Raw genomic sequence first — 19,515 nt, 5'->3', positions numbered from 1 at the left:
TTTTTGTTTTTGTTTTTTTATTTCCATAGGTTATTGGGGAACAGGTGGTGTTTGGTTACATGAGAAAGTTCTTTAGTGATGATTTGTGAGGTTTAGGTGTACCCATCACGCAAGCAGTATTATACTGCACTCAATTTGTGGTCTTTTATCCCTCGCCCCCTTCCCATCCTTTCCCCGAGTCCCCAAAGTCCACTGTGTCATTCTTACGCTTCAACACTATTCCTATCAAACTACCAACACCATTTTTCACAGAATTAGAAAAAAACTGTTCTTAAAGTATATGGAACAAGAAAATGGCACAAATAGCCAAACCAATCCTAAGCAAAAAGAATAAAGCTGGAGGCATCACATTACCCAATTTCAAACTATACTTTAAGGCTACAGTAACCAAAACAGAATGGTCCTGGTATAAAAACAGATACACAACCCAATGGAATAGAATAGAGAATCCAGAAATAAAGCCACACACCTACAGCCATCTGATGATCCTTGACAAAGTTGACAAAAAATAATCGAGGAAGAGACTCCTTCTTCAATAAATGGTGCTAGAATAGCTAGCTAGCTATATGTAGAAGAATGAAACTGGACCCCTACCTTTCACTACATACAAAAATCAACTCAAGATGGATTAAATATTTAAATTTAAGACTTCAAACTATAAGAATCCTAGCTAGAAAAAAAAAGGAGGAAATACCATTCTGGACATCTGCTTTGGGAAAGAATTTATGACTAAGCTATCAAAAGCAATTGCAACAAAAAAAATTGGTAAGTGAGATAATTGATAATTAATCTAAAGAGCTTCTGTAAAACAAAAGACTCCACAGGCAACTCACAGAATAGAAGAAAATATTTGCAAACTATGTATCCTTATAGATTCTAGATATTAGACAAAGGTCTTTATCCTAACTTTGTCTAATATCCGGAATCTGTAAGAAACTTAAAACAACTCAACAAGCAAAAAACAAATAACCCCATTAAAAATTGGGCAAAAGACATGAAAAGGTATTTCTCAAAAGAAGACATATAAGCAGCCAACAAACATATGAAGAACTGCTCAACATCACTAATCATCAGAGAAATGCAAATCAAAAACACAATGACATACAATCTCCTACCAGTCAGAATGGTTATTACTAAAAAGTCAAAAAACAACAGATGCTAGAGAAGTTGTAGACAAAGGGGAATGTTTATACATTGTTGGTGGGGATGTAAATTAGTTCAGGCACAGTGGAAAGCAGTTTGGAGATTTCTCAAAGAACTTAAAACTACCATCCAACCCAGCAATCCCATTACTGGGTATATAGCCAAAAGAAAATAAATCATTCTACCAAAAATACACATGCGTTTGCACGTTCATCACAGCACTATTCACAACAGCAAATACATGGAATCAACCGAGGTGCCCATCAATGTGTACCTGATAAAATGGATAAAGAAAACATAGTACATATATACTATGGAATACTATGCAGCCGCAGAAAAAAATAAAATCATGTCCCTGAAGCAACATAGATGCAACTGGAGGCCATTATTCTAAGTGAATTAACAAATTAGCAGAAAATCAAATACTGCATGTTCTCACTTATAAGTGGAGGCTGAACACTAGGTAATCACGGGCATAAAGATAGCAACTACAAACACTGGGGACTAACAGAGAGGAGAGGGAGGGAACACAGCAAGGGCTAAAAAGCTAATTGCTGGGTACTATGCCCACTATCTAGGTGATGAGATCATTCGTATCCCAAACCTCAGCATCACACAATATACCTATGTAACAAACCTGCCTGTGTACCCTCTGAATCTGAAATAAAAGTTGAAATTATAAAAAATAAAATAAAATCATAAATCTAATTAAATTATGTATATGCTATTGTGTAAAGATTTTAAAAACCGGACCTCAGTTTTTGTGAAGATTTTGAAAACAGCAGACATTCCCAAACTTTTCTTGTCAGCAAAGAAAATTTAATACTTAGCATAATAAATATGCTAAGCATGATGTTGTTATATGACCGTAAGAATTTTTAAAATTCTCATATTCCAGAAAATTTTTAAAAATTTTAAATTTCTGGAATATATCTTGGTGGGAAGATCATCATCAAGAGGGAAAAGACTATAGGCAAAAACTATATACAACACAAATGGTAAATTAAAGAGTCTACAGATCCTTCAGAAATTCCAAAGGCTAGACAACTAAAATCTTCCTGGTTTATATGAGGTAAATGTTTCACCTACTGTCAATTTCAGAAAGAAGTAAACACCATTAACTGAAAAGAGACTAAGTCAAGAAAGAAATCTTCTTAACTTTGTTTTTAATCAATGCGTTACTTTGAATGACAATATCAAAGTATCAGAAAGAATAAAGAATCAATTCCTTTAAAGCTTACTGGTGAAAAAATGACAGACAATTCACTGAAAGCAAAGTAATTTATGGGGTTGGAAACATGTATAGTTACATGATAAACATACCTACATACCCTTTCAGCTGATTTTTCAGAACAATTCAGAGAGAAGAAATAAAAAGAACAAAGCAAAACAAAACAAGAGCTCAGAGCTCCAGGCAATAAGAAAACAGACCTGATAGGAGACAGACATTAAGGTGCAGTTTAATCTATTTAATCTAAATATTAATTAAACACTAATTTTTTTTTCGAGACAGACTCTCTCTCTCTCCCCCAGACTGGAGCGCAGTGGTGTAATCTCGGCTCACTACACCCTCCACCTCCTGGGTTCAAGGGATTCTCCTGCCTCAGCCTCCTGAGTAGTTGGGACTACAGGCACCCGCTACCATTCTTGGCTAATTTTTGTATTTTCAGTACAGTCAGGGTTTCACCATGTTGGCCAGGCTGGTCTCAAACTCCTGACCTCAGGCAATCTTCCTGCCTTAGCCTCCCAAAATTCTGGGATTACAGGCGTGAGCCACTGTGATGGCTTAAACACTAACAATTGAAACTTATGGAACTACAAGTCATAAACTGAATTAGGATAGTCCTTAGAAGGTATGATGTAGTAGATGGGAGATCAGAAGTCAGAGGGTCTGGGTCCACGCCCTGATTCTCCCAGGAAACAGACTCTAAATCTTTGACAAGGCACTTAAACATTCAGGGTCTGGACTCTTAATCTAAAAAACGTACGTCTGAACAGATGATTTTGGGGATTCCTCTTAACTGTAAGATTTATCGACTCATTATTTATAATAGATGCCTTAAATTGGCACTTAATGAATGTTTGTTTCTTCTACTTCCTACTCTGACTTAAATGTTTGAAGGTTTGTAACAAGAAAGCAAAAATAAGAAAATATGTACAGTGCTGTTTAAATAAACGGTGGATTGCCAGGCAGGCACAATGGCTCACAGTGTAATCCAGCACTTTGGGATGCTAAGGCAGGATGATCACTTAAGGTTGGGAGTTTGAGACCCACTTGGGCAACATAGCCAAACCCCATGTCTTAAAACAATTTTTCTTTTGAATTAGCTGGGCATGGTGAATTCACCTGCAGTCACAGCTATCTGGTAGGCTAAAACAGGAAAATCACTGAAGGCTGGGAGTTTAAGGTTACAGTGAGCTGTGATCACACCGCTGTACTCCAGCCTGGGTGATGGAGCAAGGCCTGGCCTCAATCAATCAATAAACAAGCAAACAAACAAACTTTGTATGATCTATTAGAAGGAAGTTTATAAAAAGCCTAGATTTTCTCTCTTTCCTTTTTTTTTTTTTTTTTTTTTTTTTTGAGACAGAGTCTCTGTCTGTTGCCCAGGCCCGAGTACAGTGGTGCGATCTCGGCTCACAGCAACCTCCACCTCCTGGATTCAAGCAATTCTTTTGTCTCAACTTCCCTAGTAGTTGGGATTACAGGTGCATGCCACCATGCCCAGATGATTTTGGTATTTTCAGTAGAGATGGGGTTTCGCCATATTAGCCAGGCTGTTCTCAAACTCCTGACCTCAAGTGATCTGCCCACCGTGGCCTCCTAAAGTGCTAGGATAACAGACATGAGCCACTTCACCTGACCAAAAAAGCCTAGGTATTTTTTTTTAATTGCCTAGCCTACCGTGATTTGTGTTTCATCACATGAAGGTAGCACCGTGAAGAGTTTATCTGGTGTTTGGTGGAGAAATTTTAAAGTCCCTAAATAATAAACATTTCTGGTACAAAACCGTCACTTAGAGTAAAAATGCCACCTGAACACCAACTTCTCTGGCAAAGCTGAATGTGGAAGGGTTGTCACAGAGAAACCTTTAGCAAGTTATGTTGCTATTAACATAATAAAGTGTAACCTGTTTTGAAATAAACCTATTTAAATAATCACATAATTAACAAAATATACACCTCAAAGGCTTAATACACAAAATAACCATCTAATAATGTGATTAAGTCTAAACAAGTCTTACATCCTAGAAAGGTGAAACTGCTCAAGTCCCTATAGGAAAGGACAGCCCTATCATTCAACTTGCCAATAAACCTGCTTTAGTGACAGATCTTATGTTCCTGCTCAGATAAATTAGTAGCTGGGCATTGCATTGTTAGTAATAGACACTTAATAACCAGGTTTATAAATCAACTTATATTTAGTCTTATTTGCCACTTAAAAAAAACCATACATTTCACAACCTGATTTACATTTGAGTCAAGAATTACGCCTCCTAGGAAATAGAAAGTTTAAACTCATGATCTTAGTGCAAAGGCTAATGGATAATCTTACCTGATGAAATAAGTATGCTCAAGCTTTCTATCTTGCCATACTGAGCAGCCACAAACAAAGGTGTGATGCCAAAGTCATCCTGGCATTCCTTGTTTGCTCCTTTTTTAAGAAGCAATTTTATGATCTCAGTATTTTCCTAAAGCACAGATTCACATTTTAAATAAGAAAAAACAAAGAAAACAGAAGGTATCTTTTTTCTTATTGTGTTTTCTGTTTTTCTTTTTTATCCTCTCACTAAACGATAACTTCAAGAAAAAAAACAAAACTGTGTACTGCTGTATTAGTTGGAAATAAAGTGGTCAAACAATCAGATTATCCCATACTTCTAGTTAACCCAATAAATATAAACATGAAATACTGATCTCTAGAAATTATAATCCTTATAAAATCCTGCAAAATTAGCTTCCTAACCCAAGCACTAAGGAGCCATCACGATTTCTAAACACACTATTATAAATAAAATAAGCCATTGCTCTTTATCAATTTATATCTCAAATATTCTGATGGTTTCTTAAATATGCCATCAACATTTTTAAAATGTAGATAATTCCTATAGCCCAAAGCTGCTACAGCTACTACAGAAGTTGGCTTATTCGGAATCATCATTAGCATTTAGACTGCCTTTTCTGTACTGCACTAACCATCATAAATCACAGGCAAGCAGAAAGCAAAAACTGCATAGGACTGTCATTTTAAGAGAGTAAAACACACAATTTACATGGAAATGAAATAATAAATTCAGAGGTTACCTGAAAAGAAGCCTGGTGCAAGGAGTTCCATCCACACATAGAATGGGATCCATTAACATTTGCTCCATGTCGAAGCAACAGCCTTAACACATCTATCTGTCCATTTTCAACAGCTGCAATATAGCAGTCAGAAAAATTAATGTCAGCAAAAAGACATGTTTGTAGGACTGGACACTTTGGTGATGTTCTCATCACTTATTCACCTCATAACCACAATGCCGTGATTATTCCTAAACATTTATCACAATTGTCTTAGCCCAAATCCATTAACATATATCTAATTCTTTCTGAACACATACAAAATTATTTTCAACAGCATGTTAAAAGACACAAAGGAACTGGAAACAAGAACCAAACGTTTATTCTCTCTGATCATGGAAACAGCATAGCTCTAGTTTGTTAAAATAAAATGGGGAAGATATAAGGTGAACATTTCAGAATCAACAGTACCACTCTGGAAAAGCAATCTCAAAAGGATTGAAAGGTTTGTTGTTATTACATTTGCTCTCAATATAAAGTCACTGACAAAATAAAAAAGCAAGTTCTGCATCTTAGATTTTTTTTAACATTATAAACCGTAACTGTTGTCAGAATGTTCTTATATCCACCAATGAAAATAGAGTAAATATACCTGCTTATGTGACCTAAAAGGGGATTCCAGAAAACTAAAAAATGTTAAAGAGATGCCGATTATTTGCATAAAACTTTGCTGTGAAGATGGCACTAATTCTGGAGGAATTTAAGCACAGAGTTAATGAAAAACAGAATTGCCAGAACAGAATTATAAAGTGCTATATAAAACAAGTACAAACACACACACACACACACACACACACACACACACACACGCACACCATTAGCAAATTAAGTATACTGTGAATGTTGTAGATGTGAGGCTGAGTGACTTCTTTAATTTTAAGTTTAGAAACTTAACATTGAGAAATAGTATTTATAAAAATGGAAGGTAAGATGTGTATAAGAAGGTCTGGCTTAACGTGCTTGGATACGGGAAAGAAGATTTAGTTTGATTTCATGTCTTGGCTACTGTGAACGCTGCTGCAATAAACATATGTGTGTGTGTGTCTATCTTTACGGTAGAATGATTCAATTCCTTTTGGTATATACCCAGTAACGGGATTACTGGGTCAAATGGCAGTTGTTTTTAGTTCTCTGAGGAATTGCCATGCTGCTTTCCACAATGGTTGAATTAATGTACACTCCCACCAACAGTGTATACATGTTCCTTTTCCTTCTCGACCTCGCCAGCACCTCTTATTTTTTTGCTTTTTAATATTAGCCATTCTGACTGCTGTGAGGTGGCATCTCATTGTGGTTTTGATTCACAGGAAAAAATGATTTGAAAAACAAGATTTTTTTTTTTTTTTTTTTCATTTCAATCATATAGTTATTCTGTATCTCCTCTATAATAGGAGACAGGAACTGGGAATCAACAATTCTCAGTAACAAAATTAGAAAGGCACCTTTGAATAACAGATCACATTAGAAAATGCTAATATAGATGAAACAATGGGAATATAAAAATCCTTAAAAGTATAAAACAAGAAATGGTAAGTGTGCTCATTATTACTGAAGATGAGTAACATGCTATTGATTTTCTACTAGTTTTATATATTGAATTTATACCAAAGTTTATTTCCCCTATAAGACTCTGAGAAGTTCTTTAATAAAAAATTATCTTACTCCAAAGGGTTTCAGAAATGTAACCAATGGCTGTGATAGTACCACTGAGGTAGGAATATAACATAATTAAGTTAATATTCAAGGGCATTTACCATGGAAAGAACAGTTTTTCAAGCTAAGTTATTTTTGTATAATTGTTCTAAAGTCAATCTAATTTTGGGTGGCTCTCATGTACCCCATAAATATATACACTGACCATACCGTACTCACAACAGTTTTTTTTTTCTTTCTTTTTTTTTTTTTTTTGAGACAGAGTCTAGCTCTGTCACCCAGGCTGGAGTTCAGTGGCACAATCTCAGTTCACCACAACCTTCACCTCCTGGGTTCAAGCGATTCTCCCATCACAGTCTCCCAAGTAGCTGGGATTACAGGCACCCGTCATCATGCTTGGCTAATTTTTGTATTTTTGTAGAGACGGTGTTTTACTATGTTGGCCATGCTGGTCTTTAACTCCTGACCTCAGGTGATCTGCCTGCCTCAGCCTCCCAAAGTGCTGGGAAGGTGTGAGCCACCACACTCAGCCCCACAACAGTTTCAAAAAAATTTTTTTAAGTTTAAAAAAAAAGAAAAAGAAATTACAGATGAAATTACCATATAAAACAATAAATAAAGTCTGAAAATATCAGTAATAATTTTGGGTGGAGGTCATAATAGAATAGGAAGAAAATCTGTTTCATATCCAATTCATACATCATTATCAGTGATTGTCAGCAAAAATCATCTATAGCCAGACTCTGACTTGAAGATTACCAGGTTGTCAGCAGTGGTATAACAAGGAGAGTGAAGATAAGTTTGTCTTCCACAAGTTAGGCTGACCTTATAAAAACGAAAGTCAAAAAAAACCGTTTTGATTATCAAATACAATATAGACGACAGAAAAATTATTTTCATTTTTCTACCTCATGATGCAATAGTATGTTTTCACTTTTAATATCATAAATACAGTAAGAAATCGGATTTCTGCAACTCTATTAAAAACATTTCCCAATGACAACAGTAAAACCTACATACACATGGGCAGAGAAATATTATTTTCACAGCCCTTCCTAATTATTTCAAAATAAAGCAAATTAAATAGTTATCAATTGAGAAATTTTGCTTTAGAAAAGTGTATTTAATTTTGATAATTAAATTGGAATTATCAAGTTGGATAGGCTGGGGAGGAGACCTATAATTGTGCTGAATGGTTTGCTTCCAAAAAGATGGTCATTACTTTATACAGGCATACTTTCTCAAGCCTACTGAGAAAACCAAGTGTAAGAGCATGTTTAGAAACTACCTAGCACCTAAAATAGACTTCGCAATCTTTTCCAAGAACAGAGGCAACAACTCAAGTATCTATAAACATTAAGTACTTGTGAATTCCATGGGGACAGTTGGAATACAGATCAAAGGGGAAGGATTGAGGATACCAAAGTATTAAAAGAGTGCTTCTGTCTTGAGAGCTACCTAGACATAAAGAGAAATAATAAACATGTCAGCAACAGCAAATTAACCCTACCTTGAATCAATGATACTAAAAGGAATGAACTACACAATGATATTTTACATTATATTCTGTGTAGAAACTTGATTCACTTTTTCTTTTTTACGCATCTCATGAGAAGAAGCAGGCTTCCTCCTTTTTAGAGTTTCATCTGTGTCCTACCACTCAATTCATACCTTCTCCACTTTTTTTTTTTAGGTGGACTCTCACTCTGACGCCTAAGTTAGAGTGCAATGGTGCTATTTCGGCTCATAGCAACCTGTGTCTCCCGCATTCAAGCAATTCTGCCTCAGCCTCCCAAGTAACTAGGACTACAGGCATGTACCACCATGCCTAGGTAATTTTTATATTTTTAGTAGAGACAGGGTTTCACCATTTTGGCCAGGCTCGTCTTGAACTCCTGACCTCAAATAATGTGCCTGCCTTGGCCTCCCACCTTCTCCACTTCGGAGTTTGCTCCTTATATTGTCTCTTCTCCTATTTTTCTCATCATTCCTTCCCTATCGGGTTCTACTGTTCAACCTGCAATCTGGTTTAGGTTTTCCTTTCCCTAAAGTTAAAAAAAACAAACAAAAATCTTCCAATATACTATTTTATCTTGCTTTCTTTTTTTTACCCCTAAACTTCCCCCATAACTACTCCTGAGTCTACTTTCAATGATTCTATTTTCTCACAAATCACTCATTCATTCAGTCATTCAACAAATGTCTACTAAGCGCCTGTTATATACCAGGTAATATTCTAAGGTAGTACAGATACAGAAGTGGATGAGAGACAAAATTATCTGCCTCCATAGGTCTTTTAATATTTAATCAATAACTATCATGCAAATTCTACTGCCATAATTCATGTGAAGCTACTCCCTTGAAAATCATCATCAAATTCAATGGTCTTTTGCTCAACTTTGAAACTCCTATTCAGTTCCTACTGTCTTTGATATTAAATTCCCCATATTTCTCTGATATAAAGTTTTTTTTTTCTCCATGTCAACAGCACTGTTGTAGCGTCACAACTTTCTCTAACAACTCATCCTTCGCGATTTACTTTTTTTATCCTACTATTCCAAAAATGTGATGACTCACCAGGATTCTGTCTTCAACTTTTATTTTTTATTCCTTTACTTTTACTTTATACATGTTTCTCTCTCTCTCTCTCTCTCTCTCTCTCTTGCGCGCGTGCAGGCGTGTGGTTCTCCTGCCTCAGCCTCCCTAGTCGCTGTGATTACAGACATGAGCCACTACCATCCAGCTAATTTTTGTATTTTCACTAGAGATAGGGTTTCACCTTGTTAGCCAGTCTAGTCTCAAACTCAAGTGATCGGCCCGCCTTGGGCTCCCAAAGTGCTGAGATTACAGACATGAGCCACCATGCCTGGCCTATACACGTTCTCTATTAGTGAATTTGCTCCATTCTGAAACATTAACTCTAGGTTAATGATTTCTCCTAACTAAACTTTCCCTCATGGTCCAGAACTAAATTTCCAAATATCTGCCAAATATTTCCATCCAGACATTCTATGAGCCCCCTTACAATTAACATGCTTAACACAGAACTGGAGGGATAAATGTAATAAAACATGCAAAATCTCTATATTGAAAACTACAAAATACTACTGGGAAAAGCAAAGATATACATTTAAAAAAAAAAAGAAGAAGAATATACCATGTTCATGAATATAAAGATTCACTATTGCAAAAATATCAATTCTCTCCCAAAACAATGTAAAAATTCAATGTGAGCCCAGTCAAAATACCCAAAGGTGCTACGGGTATTGTTTTAATAGTTGGAAATAAACAAAAACAAAAACTGATTTATACAAATGGTAATGTAAGGCACCAGATAAACCCAAAACAATCATGTAGAATAAAGCCAAGAGGACTCATACTCCAGATATCAAAACTAATAAAGCTGGAATAATTAAGGTAGCATGGTATTGGCACAGGATAGAGATAGAGACTAATAAAACAATGGCAACTGCAGAAACAGACACCCCCAACAAATGGTCACTTTTATGACAAAGGTAACAATGGTTTTGGGTCCACTGAATATCCATATGGGAAAAAAAATCTTGACCCCTGTCCCACATAATACACAATAATCAATTTCAGATGGATTGGGAATTAAATTCCAGATTGGATTTAGGAAGAACAAAGCTTCCAGGAAAAAAAAAAAAAAAAAAAACAAGAAAAAACCTAAAACAAAATCTTGAAAAAAAAAAAAAAAAAAAAAAATTCAATCTTTATATTAAAAGCAATAAACATAAGGGTAAATAGTGATAAATTAGACCATCTTAAAATTAAGAAGTCCTTAAATCAATAAGATAAATTATTATTATTTTTTTTTTTGAGACGGAGTTTCGCTCTTATTACCCAGGCTGGAGTGCAATGGCGCGATCTCGACTCACTGCAACCTCCGCCTCCTGGGTTCAGGCAATTCTCCTGCCTCAGCCTCCTGAGTAGCTGGGATTACAGGCACGCGCCACCATGCCCAGCTAATTTTTTGTATTTTTAGTAGAGACGGGGTTTCACCATGTTGACCAGGATGGTCTCGATCTCTTGACCTCATGATCCACCCGCCTCGGCCTCCCAAAGTGCTGGGATTACAGGCTTGAGCCACCGCGCCCGGCCGATAAATTATTTTTAAAACATGGGAAAATTTGTGCATGCACTTCACAAAGGAGGATATGCAAATAGGTAATAAAATATATGGAAAAGTACTCATCTTCTCTTCATTCCCATTAGGGAAATGCTAATTAAAACCTCAATGAGCAAACACAACACCACCCACCAGAATATTTAAAAAGGAAAACAGTAAATATTGGGCAGGGATGTGGAAAACATAGAACTCTCATATCCTGGTGATGGCAACATAAATTAATAATAACCTTACAATTGGACTGGGTGCAGTGGCTCACACCTGTAATCCCAGCACTTTGGGAGATCAAGACAGGCAGATCACCTGAGGTCAGGAGTTCCAGACCAGCCTTGGGACCAAATTGCGGACGATGGGCTCAGGTCGCTCCCCGATAGGATGTGATCTTCCAGGCCGTCGATCCCTCACTCACCCAAGAATGCGGGAGAGGACCATGCCAGGCATGGTGAGCTCGTTTAAGTAAATATCAGACCCCAAAGGGTTTTGCAGAAAGTGATTTATTTAGGCAAAGAGAGAGAAAAAGGAGAAAGAACTAAGAGAGAGACAGCAAGCCCCCACGCTGTCATGAGAGGAGATCCAGAAATGGAGTCTGCCCAGATATGGGAGAAGGGGACTTTAAACCTGGGATATTCCCGCCCCATTCAAGTTTTCTGTCTTATGAAAGGAGTTCCTTCAAACTGCCGCTGGAGTGATTGATCTTTGATTTCTGAGACATCTGATTTGTTCTTTGGCCCACAGCCCTCACATAGCTTTTCTCGGGCTTTCTAGACAAAGAAAGCTCACCTGGGCAGTCTATCTTCCCCCACATGCACAAAAGTTAAACAAAGACCTCTAGTCTCCCGGACGGAGAGGTAGGTAGAGGTATGGCGCTGGGAAGTTCTTGCCTTTGAAACCATGCCCCCTTGTGGACCTGAGGAGAGAATACATTCCCTCAGCCTGACCAACATGGTGAAACCCAGTCTCTACTAAAAATACAAAATTAGCCAGGTGTGGTGGTGCATGCCTATAGTCCCAAGTACATCGAGGCACAAGAATCCCTTCAGCCCAGGAAGTGGAGGTTGTAGTGAGCTGAGATGGTGCAACAGCAGTCTAGCCTGAGCAACCGAGCAAGACTCTGTCTCAAAAATGAAAAAAAATGTCCAAAAGAAGATACTGATTTCTCTTTTTAAGATTCCTCTCTAAATTGAATAAGCTTCCTAGTTACACTTTGGGATATGACAAGATAATCCATCCAAAACAACCATAAGAGTGAATAAAATATATAAGACAACTAACTCAGGTATTAACCTGTAACAGGCAGATGACTGTGATTCCTGAGAGAAGTGAAACACAAGAGGTGAGCCTATGATGACCCCAGTTCTATACCTGGGTACATCTGCCAGTTACGGTACAGTGAGCTGAATGAACTCCAAGTAGAGCGATGATAACGTTGGGGAAAGTACACTCCAACCATAGGAAAGCGGCTAAAGTCCAAGCGGAGTGCAGTAGTAAACTGAGGAGACAGAGATTAGAGTTTAAGTGGTTGACATCTGAAGGTAAGGCCCCAGGGGAAAGAGAATTGTGCAGAGGGAAGGCCTCTGTGTGGAAGTTCCCCAAGGGTCCTTGGTTGAAGTGTGGGTTGCATATGTACAAGGGAAGGTTAAGCCTACCAAAGAAAACCTGCTAAACTATTAAGAATGGAACAGAAATAATTAGAGGTCAAACACTGCCGATGGGCAATGGAACTCCTAAGACTTCTTGCTGAGTCAGGTTGGTGAGACCATACTGTTCTAAAAGAATGGAGATCAATCCTGGTACTTGTGAGAAGAAGGGAAAGGATGTCTCCACGCTTTTGTGTATGTATGAAACTGTCCATGATGTTTTAAAAAAGAAAAAAAAAAGACTGCCACAAATTCTGAAGGGAATTTCAAAATGAAAATTTCAAAAATACTTTGAGTATCTAAAATATTCCTAATGTATACAGAATATACCCTGAATTTTTAAAAACACATCAGAATAAATATCAAACTGAGCAGTCCTATTTACTCAGTAATATTTAAGTCACATTTTGTATATTAACTGAAAAATGACTTAAAACCTAAAGAAACAGGGAGAGAGAGAAGAGACAAGGAATAGATAAATCCACAGCAGAATAACAGTAATTAGGACAGAACTAACCTTCACATACTTTGTACCTCTTGTGGTATTTATTACAGCCTACTTTGAATTCTGGTTATTATAATATCCTCAATTAAATGGTAAGGCCATGATATGAAGAACAAAGCCTAATACTGATAATCACCTAATCAACTGAGGATAATGAGAAAAATTCAGTTGTGACTTCTACCATCCTACTGATAGGCAAAACTGGTTGGCTAAGCTGATGTTTCTTTGCTCCTTCACCTTTTTATGTGGGACCAATCTAGTACACCACATTAGGGCAAAGGAGACAGATATTTCCAAAATAAAAGAGGACTACTTGATTCAATTAAGGATATATGAAGAACTGCACTCATTCTGTTGCTATCTAGAACTGCTCTCCAATACAGAAGACACAAGCTTCATTTGGCTGTTTACATTTTAATTTTAATTCATTAAAATTGCATAAAATTCAAATTTGTGTTCTTCAGTCAAACTAGACAAACTTCAAGTGTTCAAGAGCCCCATGTGGCTAATGACTATACCATAAAGGACAATGTAGATATAGGACAATTCCAAGTTATATTGGGCAGTACTGATCTAAAGATTAGAATTTAATTGAACTAAAATTTAACCTAGAATCTTGGGCATACCTGTCTTCAAGATACATGTTTAGCATTGGAAACAGGGAGCCAAGCCATCAGTTGCAGGTCTTGGAGTGTGTCAAAGAGAGAAAGAAAATGTGTAATTCTAGAAGCTGGAAAAGTACTGTGGATTCCTAGAAAGAAAAAGCAGAATCATAGTATCTGGTATCAAAACGGTATCCACTAGAGACCAGAGACAAAGGATAAAGATTAAGAATTAAACAGGCCGGGCGCGGTGGCTCACGCCTGTAATCCCAGCACTTTGGGAGGCCGAGGCGGGTGGATCACGAGGTCAAGAGATCAAGACCATCCTGGTCAACATGGTGAAACCCCGTCTCTGCTAAAACTACAAAAAATTAGCTGGGCATGGTGGCGCGTGCCTGTAGTCCCAGCTACTCAGGAGGCTGAGGCAGGAGAATTGCCCGAACCCGGGAGGCGGAGGTTGCGGTGAGCCGAGATCGCGCCATTGCACTCCAGCCTGGGTAACAAGAGTGAAACTCCGTCTCAAAAAAAAAAAAAAGAATTAAATAAAAGACCCCACTTTGGAAGTTAGAGCTCAAAGTGTCTGCAGTATAGAGAGAGATGGGAGAAAGACCTTCCTCTCTTCAATCCAAACAGGTACTGTCTTTAAGACTCCAGCTGAGACAGTAGAAAAGAAAAGCCAGAAGTTCTGAGGGCAGGGACACTGCTTTTCCCATAACAGATCATGTCATATAGTACTGAAGAAATCTCTCAGTGTAAAAGCTTAAGAAAGCAAGAATGACATGAGGGCATCATTTCCAGCAATAATTTCTCAGGAGACATTTTCTGGTTTTGAAAAAACATGTTTTTCCATTTCCTAAATTAGATGAAAAATGAAGCAATCTAGGAAAACATATCTGAGTATTTTTTTAAAACAAGAAACTGAAAAACTAGAAGCACCCTTTGACCCACACAAAACTTGTGGCCAAAATCAACTCAGTTGTGGCATGCAACATATTGAGTACAGTTACAAGTAAAGCCCCATGAAAGTGAAGATTTCATGAGGGCAAGAACTCAAAGCAGGATTCTCATCTAGGAGAAATATGGCAGACCTATACACACGTGTAAGTCCTAAACCTAACTGAAATAGTAAACAATATTGTTTAATATAGCATTCATTAAAGAGTACTTTTTTTTTTTTTTTTTTTTTTTTGAGACGGAGTTTCACTCATGTTACCCAGGCTGGAGTGCAATGGCGCAACCTCGGCTCACCGCAACCTCCACCTCCTGGGTTCAGGCAATTCTCCTGCCTCAGCCTCCTGAGTAGCTGGGATTACAGGCACGCGCCACCATGCCCAGCTAATTTTTTGTAGTTTTAGTAGAGACGGGGTTTCACCATGTTGACCAGGATGGTCTCGATCTCTTGACCTCGTGATCCACCCGCCTCGGCCTCCCAAAGTGCTGGGATTACAGGCTTGAGCCACCGCGCCCGGCCGGTTTTTTTTTTAAAGAGACATTTTTAAATGTAATTATCCAACTGAATGCTCCTTTAGAAAAATGCTTAATATGACTATGAGTTCTAGTCACATTAAGCAATTTTTGTACAAATTACAATTATAAATACAATTCTGTACCAAATGAAAATCACAGTGAGTTTTATATCTATTGGCTAGAAAATATACTCTTTCATTTTTTTGTTTGTTTTGTTTTGTTCTTGAGATAGGGTCTTGCTCTGTTGCCCATGATGGAAGACAATGGCACAATCATGGCTCACTGCAGCCTCAACTTCCTGGTCTCAAGCAATGCTCCCACCTCAGCTTCCTGAATAGCTGGGATTACAGGCATGCACAACCCACATAGCTAATTTTCTATTTTTTGTAGAGACAAGGTCTTGCTATGTTGTCTAGGCTGGTCTTAAACCCCTGGGCTCAAGCAATCCTCCCGCCTCAGCCTCCCAAAATGTTGAGATTACAGGCATAAGCCACCATGCCCAGCCTAGTCTTTCATTTTGAGGCTCAGATTTTGACAATAACTCTAAAAAATAACATGGTCAGTAAGTCTGTAACAAACAGTTTAACCATGGGCTGTCCATCTCCTCCAGTTATAGGAGCAGGCTGGCTGGCTATACAGAGATCACCTATATATTCTATTTGTACATTTGAATTATATATGAATTTTTAATTGTATCGCTACTTTTTTTAGTTCTACATGTACTCTATTCTCCATTATGCATTTAATTTTTCTGTATGATTGAACAGTAAAGTGATTTTTCATTGTATACCTAGTTTATGTAAAACTTTTTTCCCACCTCTTTTATGAGGCAAAAAAAGAACACTCGTAAGTACATTTATCTCCTGCAGTATTTCTCTGGTCCTGTGTTCATACTGACATCTGGTGGCTCTAGAAAAGAAACTCCACTGCTATGACAAGGAATTTCTTTTTCCAGTGTTGTCCATTTATTCTATGTATCCTCAAGTTTATGTTTTTCCATAACTAGTTATACACAAGACAGCAGAACAATTCAAGTAACATCACAACTCCAATTGATGGTATACATTAATTGCATCCCTTCACTCTGGCAATGTGAATGGTAAAGATGCAGAATCTCCCACTATTTCAAGAACGTCACAAGCAAAGTAGGACTGTCCAGTTATTTATTTCATAACTAAAGTTCATGATCAGAATGGTTATAAAGTGAGGCTTTCCCATCAAGGACAATTTTAAACCACTCTCTAAAGATTCTGATAGATTCCTACAATGTGTCTTGGCCATGAATCTTTAGTCTGAAATATAGTATCTTATTGATATACAGAATTTTTAAAAAATTATAATGAAAAGTTACATTTCTGTTTTATAAATTCCTTCATGTCTGCCCAGTGGCTAACAATCTTAAAGACGAATACTGATAGGAAAAGCCATGACCTTCTGGACAAAACTCATTATGTTAGGAACATAACAAAAAAAGTTGTGGTGAATATCCCAATCCAATTATGCATGTTATCACTGACATTTCTCATGGTTTCTAACAGATAGAGAGAATTCTAATGGCCAATTAGATATCAGAGACCATATCCAGAAAAATATATTCTTCAATTAAATGCAAGTATTAAAAGACAAAAAGCTAAAATTCCACTATCCTATTATATACTGATTATTTTTCCAGGTCTCCCCAGCAGCAGAGTCAAGAAACATTGGATTTCGATAACGTATCCATAAATTTACATTTTCTTCTAGGGCTATAACATTATAATTCTACTATTTGAGAAATTATTCAACTTTTTGAAACATTCATACAGCAGTATTCTCCTTACTAGAGCCATCCTATAAGAATGACCCATACTAAGGCTTAGAGAAACAAAATATTCTGGGAGTTCCCTATCAAAGAAAAAGTGTATGGACAAGCTATCCTTAATACCAAAGACTCCTATTTATATAGGAGCAACATTTCCATTTCAGTCATACCAATCAATGATAGTCATATATTATCAGTTGGCCAATGATATTAGTAATCACAAAGAATGAAGAGACGATTGCATTAACCATGTAACAATCCAGCTTAACCACAAGGGCAGGGCATACTGTACAGCAATGCTACTCAACATTGTTCACAAACTGGCTGTCAATGTGCAAACTGTTATCAGTCCTCAACAAGGTAAGAAGTTTTGAATAGAATGTTAACAACTATGTCCCTAAGTACACTTTACTTTAGCTGACATTTTCCTTGAGGCAGGACTTCCTTGATGAAGAAACCAATATATTGATTTATATAATGGCTCAAGCTTCTTATATAAATTGATTGACATTTTGAGTGGCACTGCTCTACAGTACCTAACTAGAACAGAGATTGTACTGTATGGAATGGGGTTGGGGGAGATTTTGTCTAGGTCTATTCATTTCTACCATATACTAGAATATCAAATTATTAAAAGAATATTGAAACCAAAAAAAAAAAAAGGCTAGGCGTGGCGGCTCACACCTGTAATCCAAGCACTTTGGAGGCCAGGGCGGGTGGATCACCTGAGGTTGGGAGTTCAAGACCAGCCTGACCAACATGGTGAAACCTCGTCTATAAAAAATAAACAAACAAATAAAAAATAAAATAAAATAAAAATATTGAAACCAAAAATTTTGTTTTACTTTAAAAATGAATATGGACTTCCAATTTTTACACTGTAGCACAATATAAGCATTTCCCCTTACTTTTCTCAGAAATCATCCAAAAGCAATTAATCCAAAATTAGCAAGGAAAATAAAATAAAAACACACTCTCCCATTTGTAGTAAAACTATGATTCTAGTTTTAGATTTCTGAACTCCAGATCAAAATTTGTAAAAGGGGCTCCAAAAGAACGAAGATCATTTCTGGGTACTTGTGGGAGAAAGAGGAGAGATGTGTCAGCTGCGTATCTTAGGAAATGCTAGCAAGAACATTTCTCAAAGGTTAGAGGCTCCCTCTAAGAAAGAAAATTATGTACCAGGAAAAAATGCAGAGGGTAATAGCAGGAACTTCTCTGGACCAGTTGAAAGCTGAAAATCAGAGGGACTAGATTCAAACAAAGAATCACACAAAGTGGGTCTATCTCTGCTACCACAGACGGGAAACTACACTGCGAAAATCCCACAGGTGCTGACCCCCATTGACTAGTGAAAGATACCAGCTAAATGAATTCATGTCCAAAAATCCTAAGTCTAAAGGAAAACTCTTGTTATCATGGAATGTGCCTCTACCTTCTTCCTACTGTAAATCCCCCAGAAACAGCTAATTGAGCAAAAGCTCACATATTCCCAAGATGAATTATCACAAAGGTACCAGCACAAATCTATACAAAGATACAAGAAAAGGAAAAGTTGTAGAAAAACAATTAATAGACCAAAACCAAAACAAAGCAAAAACCTCTTATCATAAAAGTATTACCACACACCAAATGAAAACTGCAGCTAAATCTACAGCTGAGAATTTTTAAAAAGAAGTTAAAGAAGCAATTGTCTCTGTGAAAAAGAGCACACACTGAAATACAAGGGCTCAAGTAAAAAATGACTAGCTGACAAGAAATGATATAATTTAAACTGAGTTCAGAAAATATCTGGGAAAAACAAAAACAATCGTAAAAATCCAACTGAAATTGAAAAAAACACTAGAGAAAATAAAAATCGAAAAAAAAAAAGAGAGGCTTAAAAAAAAAAAAAAAAAAAACAGGAAAAGTAAAACAAAAACAGAAACAAAGAAAATTAGAGAAAAAGCAATAGACATGAAAAACAGATAAGATACCAACATGTAAATACTTTGGCCCAAGAACACCACCATAATAATAGAACAGACAAATATTTAAAGATATAATTCCAGAAAGATTAACTAAAATTTAAAATATCCAAGTCTACATATTGAAAGGGCACACACTGTGTCAGACAAAACTGATAAAGAACAGACATGCAAAAGTGTTGTCACAAAAAGAGAAGAAAATTAGGCTAGTTTCAGACTTCAACTCTAGAACAGAATGGATCATCA

At 36.9% G+C, this 19,515-nt stretch overlaps 1 protein-coding gene across 5 annotated transcripts in view; it reads right to left on the bottom strand.

Moving 5' to 3' along the window:
• LOC116560644 (ankyrin repeat and SOCS box protein 3) overlaps nt 1-19,515 on the bottom strand; it is a 177,211-nt gene that overhangs the window by 42,769 nt on the left and 114,927 nt on the right. For all 5 annotated transcript variants that reach the window (XM_032292141.1, XM_032292146.1, XM_032292143.1 and 2 more), the window contains 2 exons: nt 5,449-5,561; nt 4,700-4,835 (listed from right to left, as the gene is read on the bottom strand). In XM_032292141.1, the coding sequence (XP_032148032.1) occupies nt 4,700-4,835; nt 5,449-5,561 (249 nt within the window). The remainder of the gene's footprint in view (nt 1-4,699; nt 4,836-5,448; nt 5,562-19,515) is intronic.

This window comes from Sapajus apella, unplaced genomic scaffold (genome assembly GCF_009761245.1).
Source record: "Sapajus apella isolate SASKATOON/1434 unplaced genomic scaffold, GSC_monkey_1.0 scaffold26, whole genome shotgun sequence".
NCBI lineage: Eukaryota > Metazoa > Chordata > Mammalia > Primates > Cebidae > Sapajus > Sapajus apella.
The sequence above is the reverse complement of the archived record's forward strand: the minus strand, read 5'-3'. Positions and strand labels throughout refer to the sequence as shown.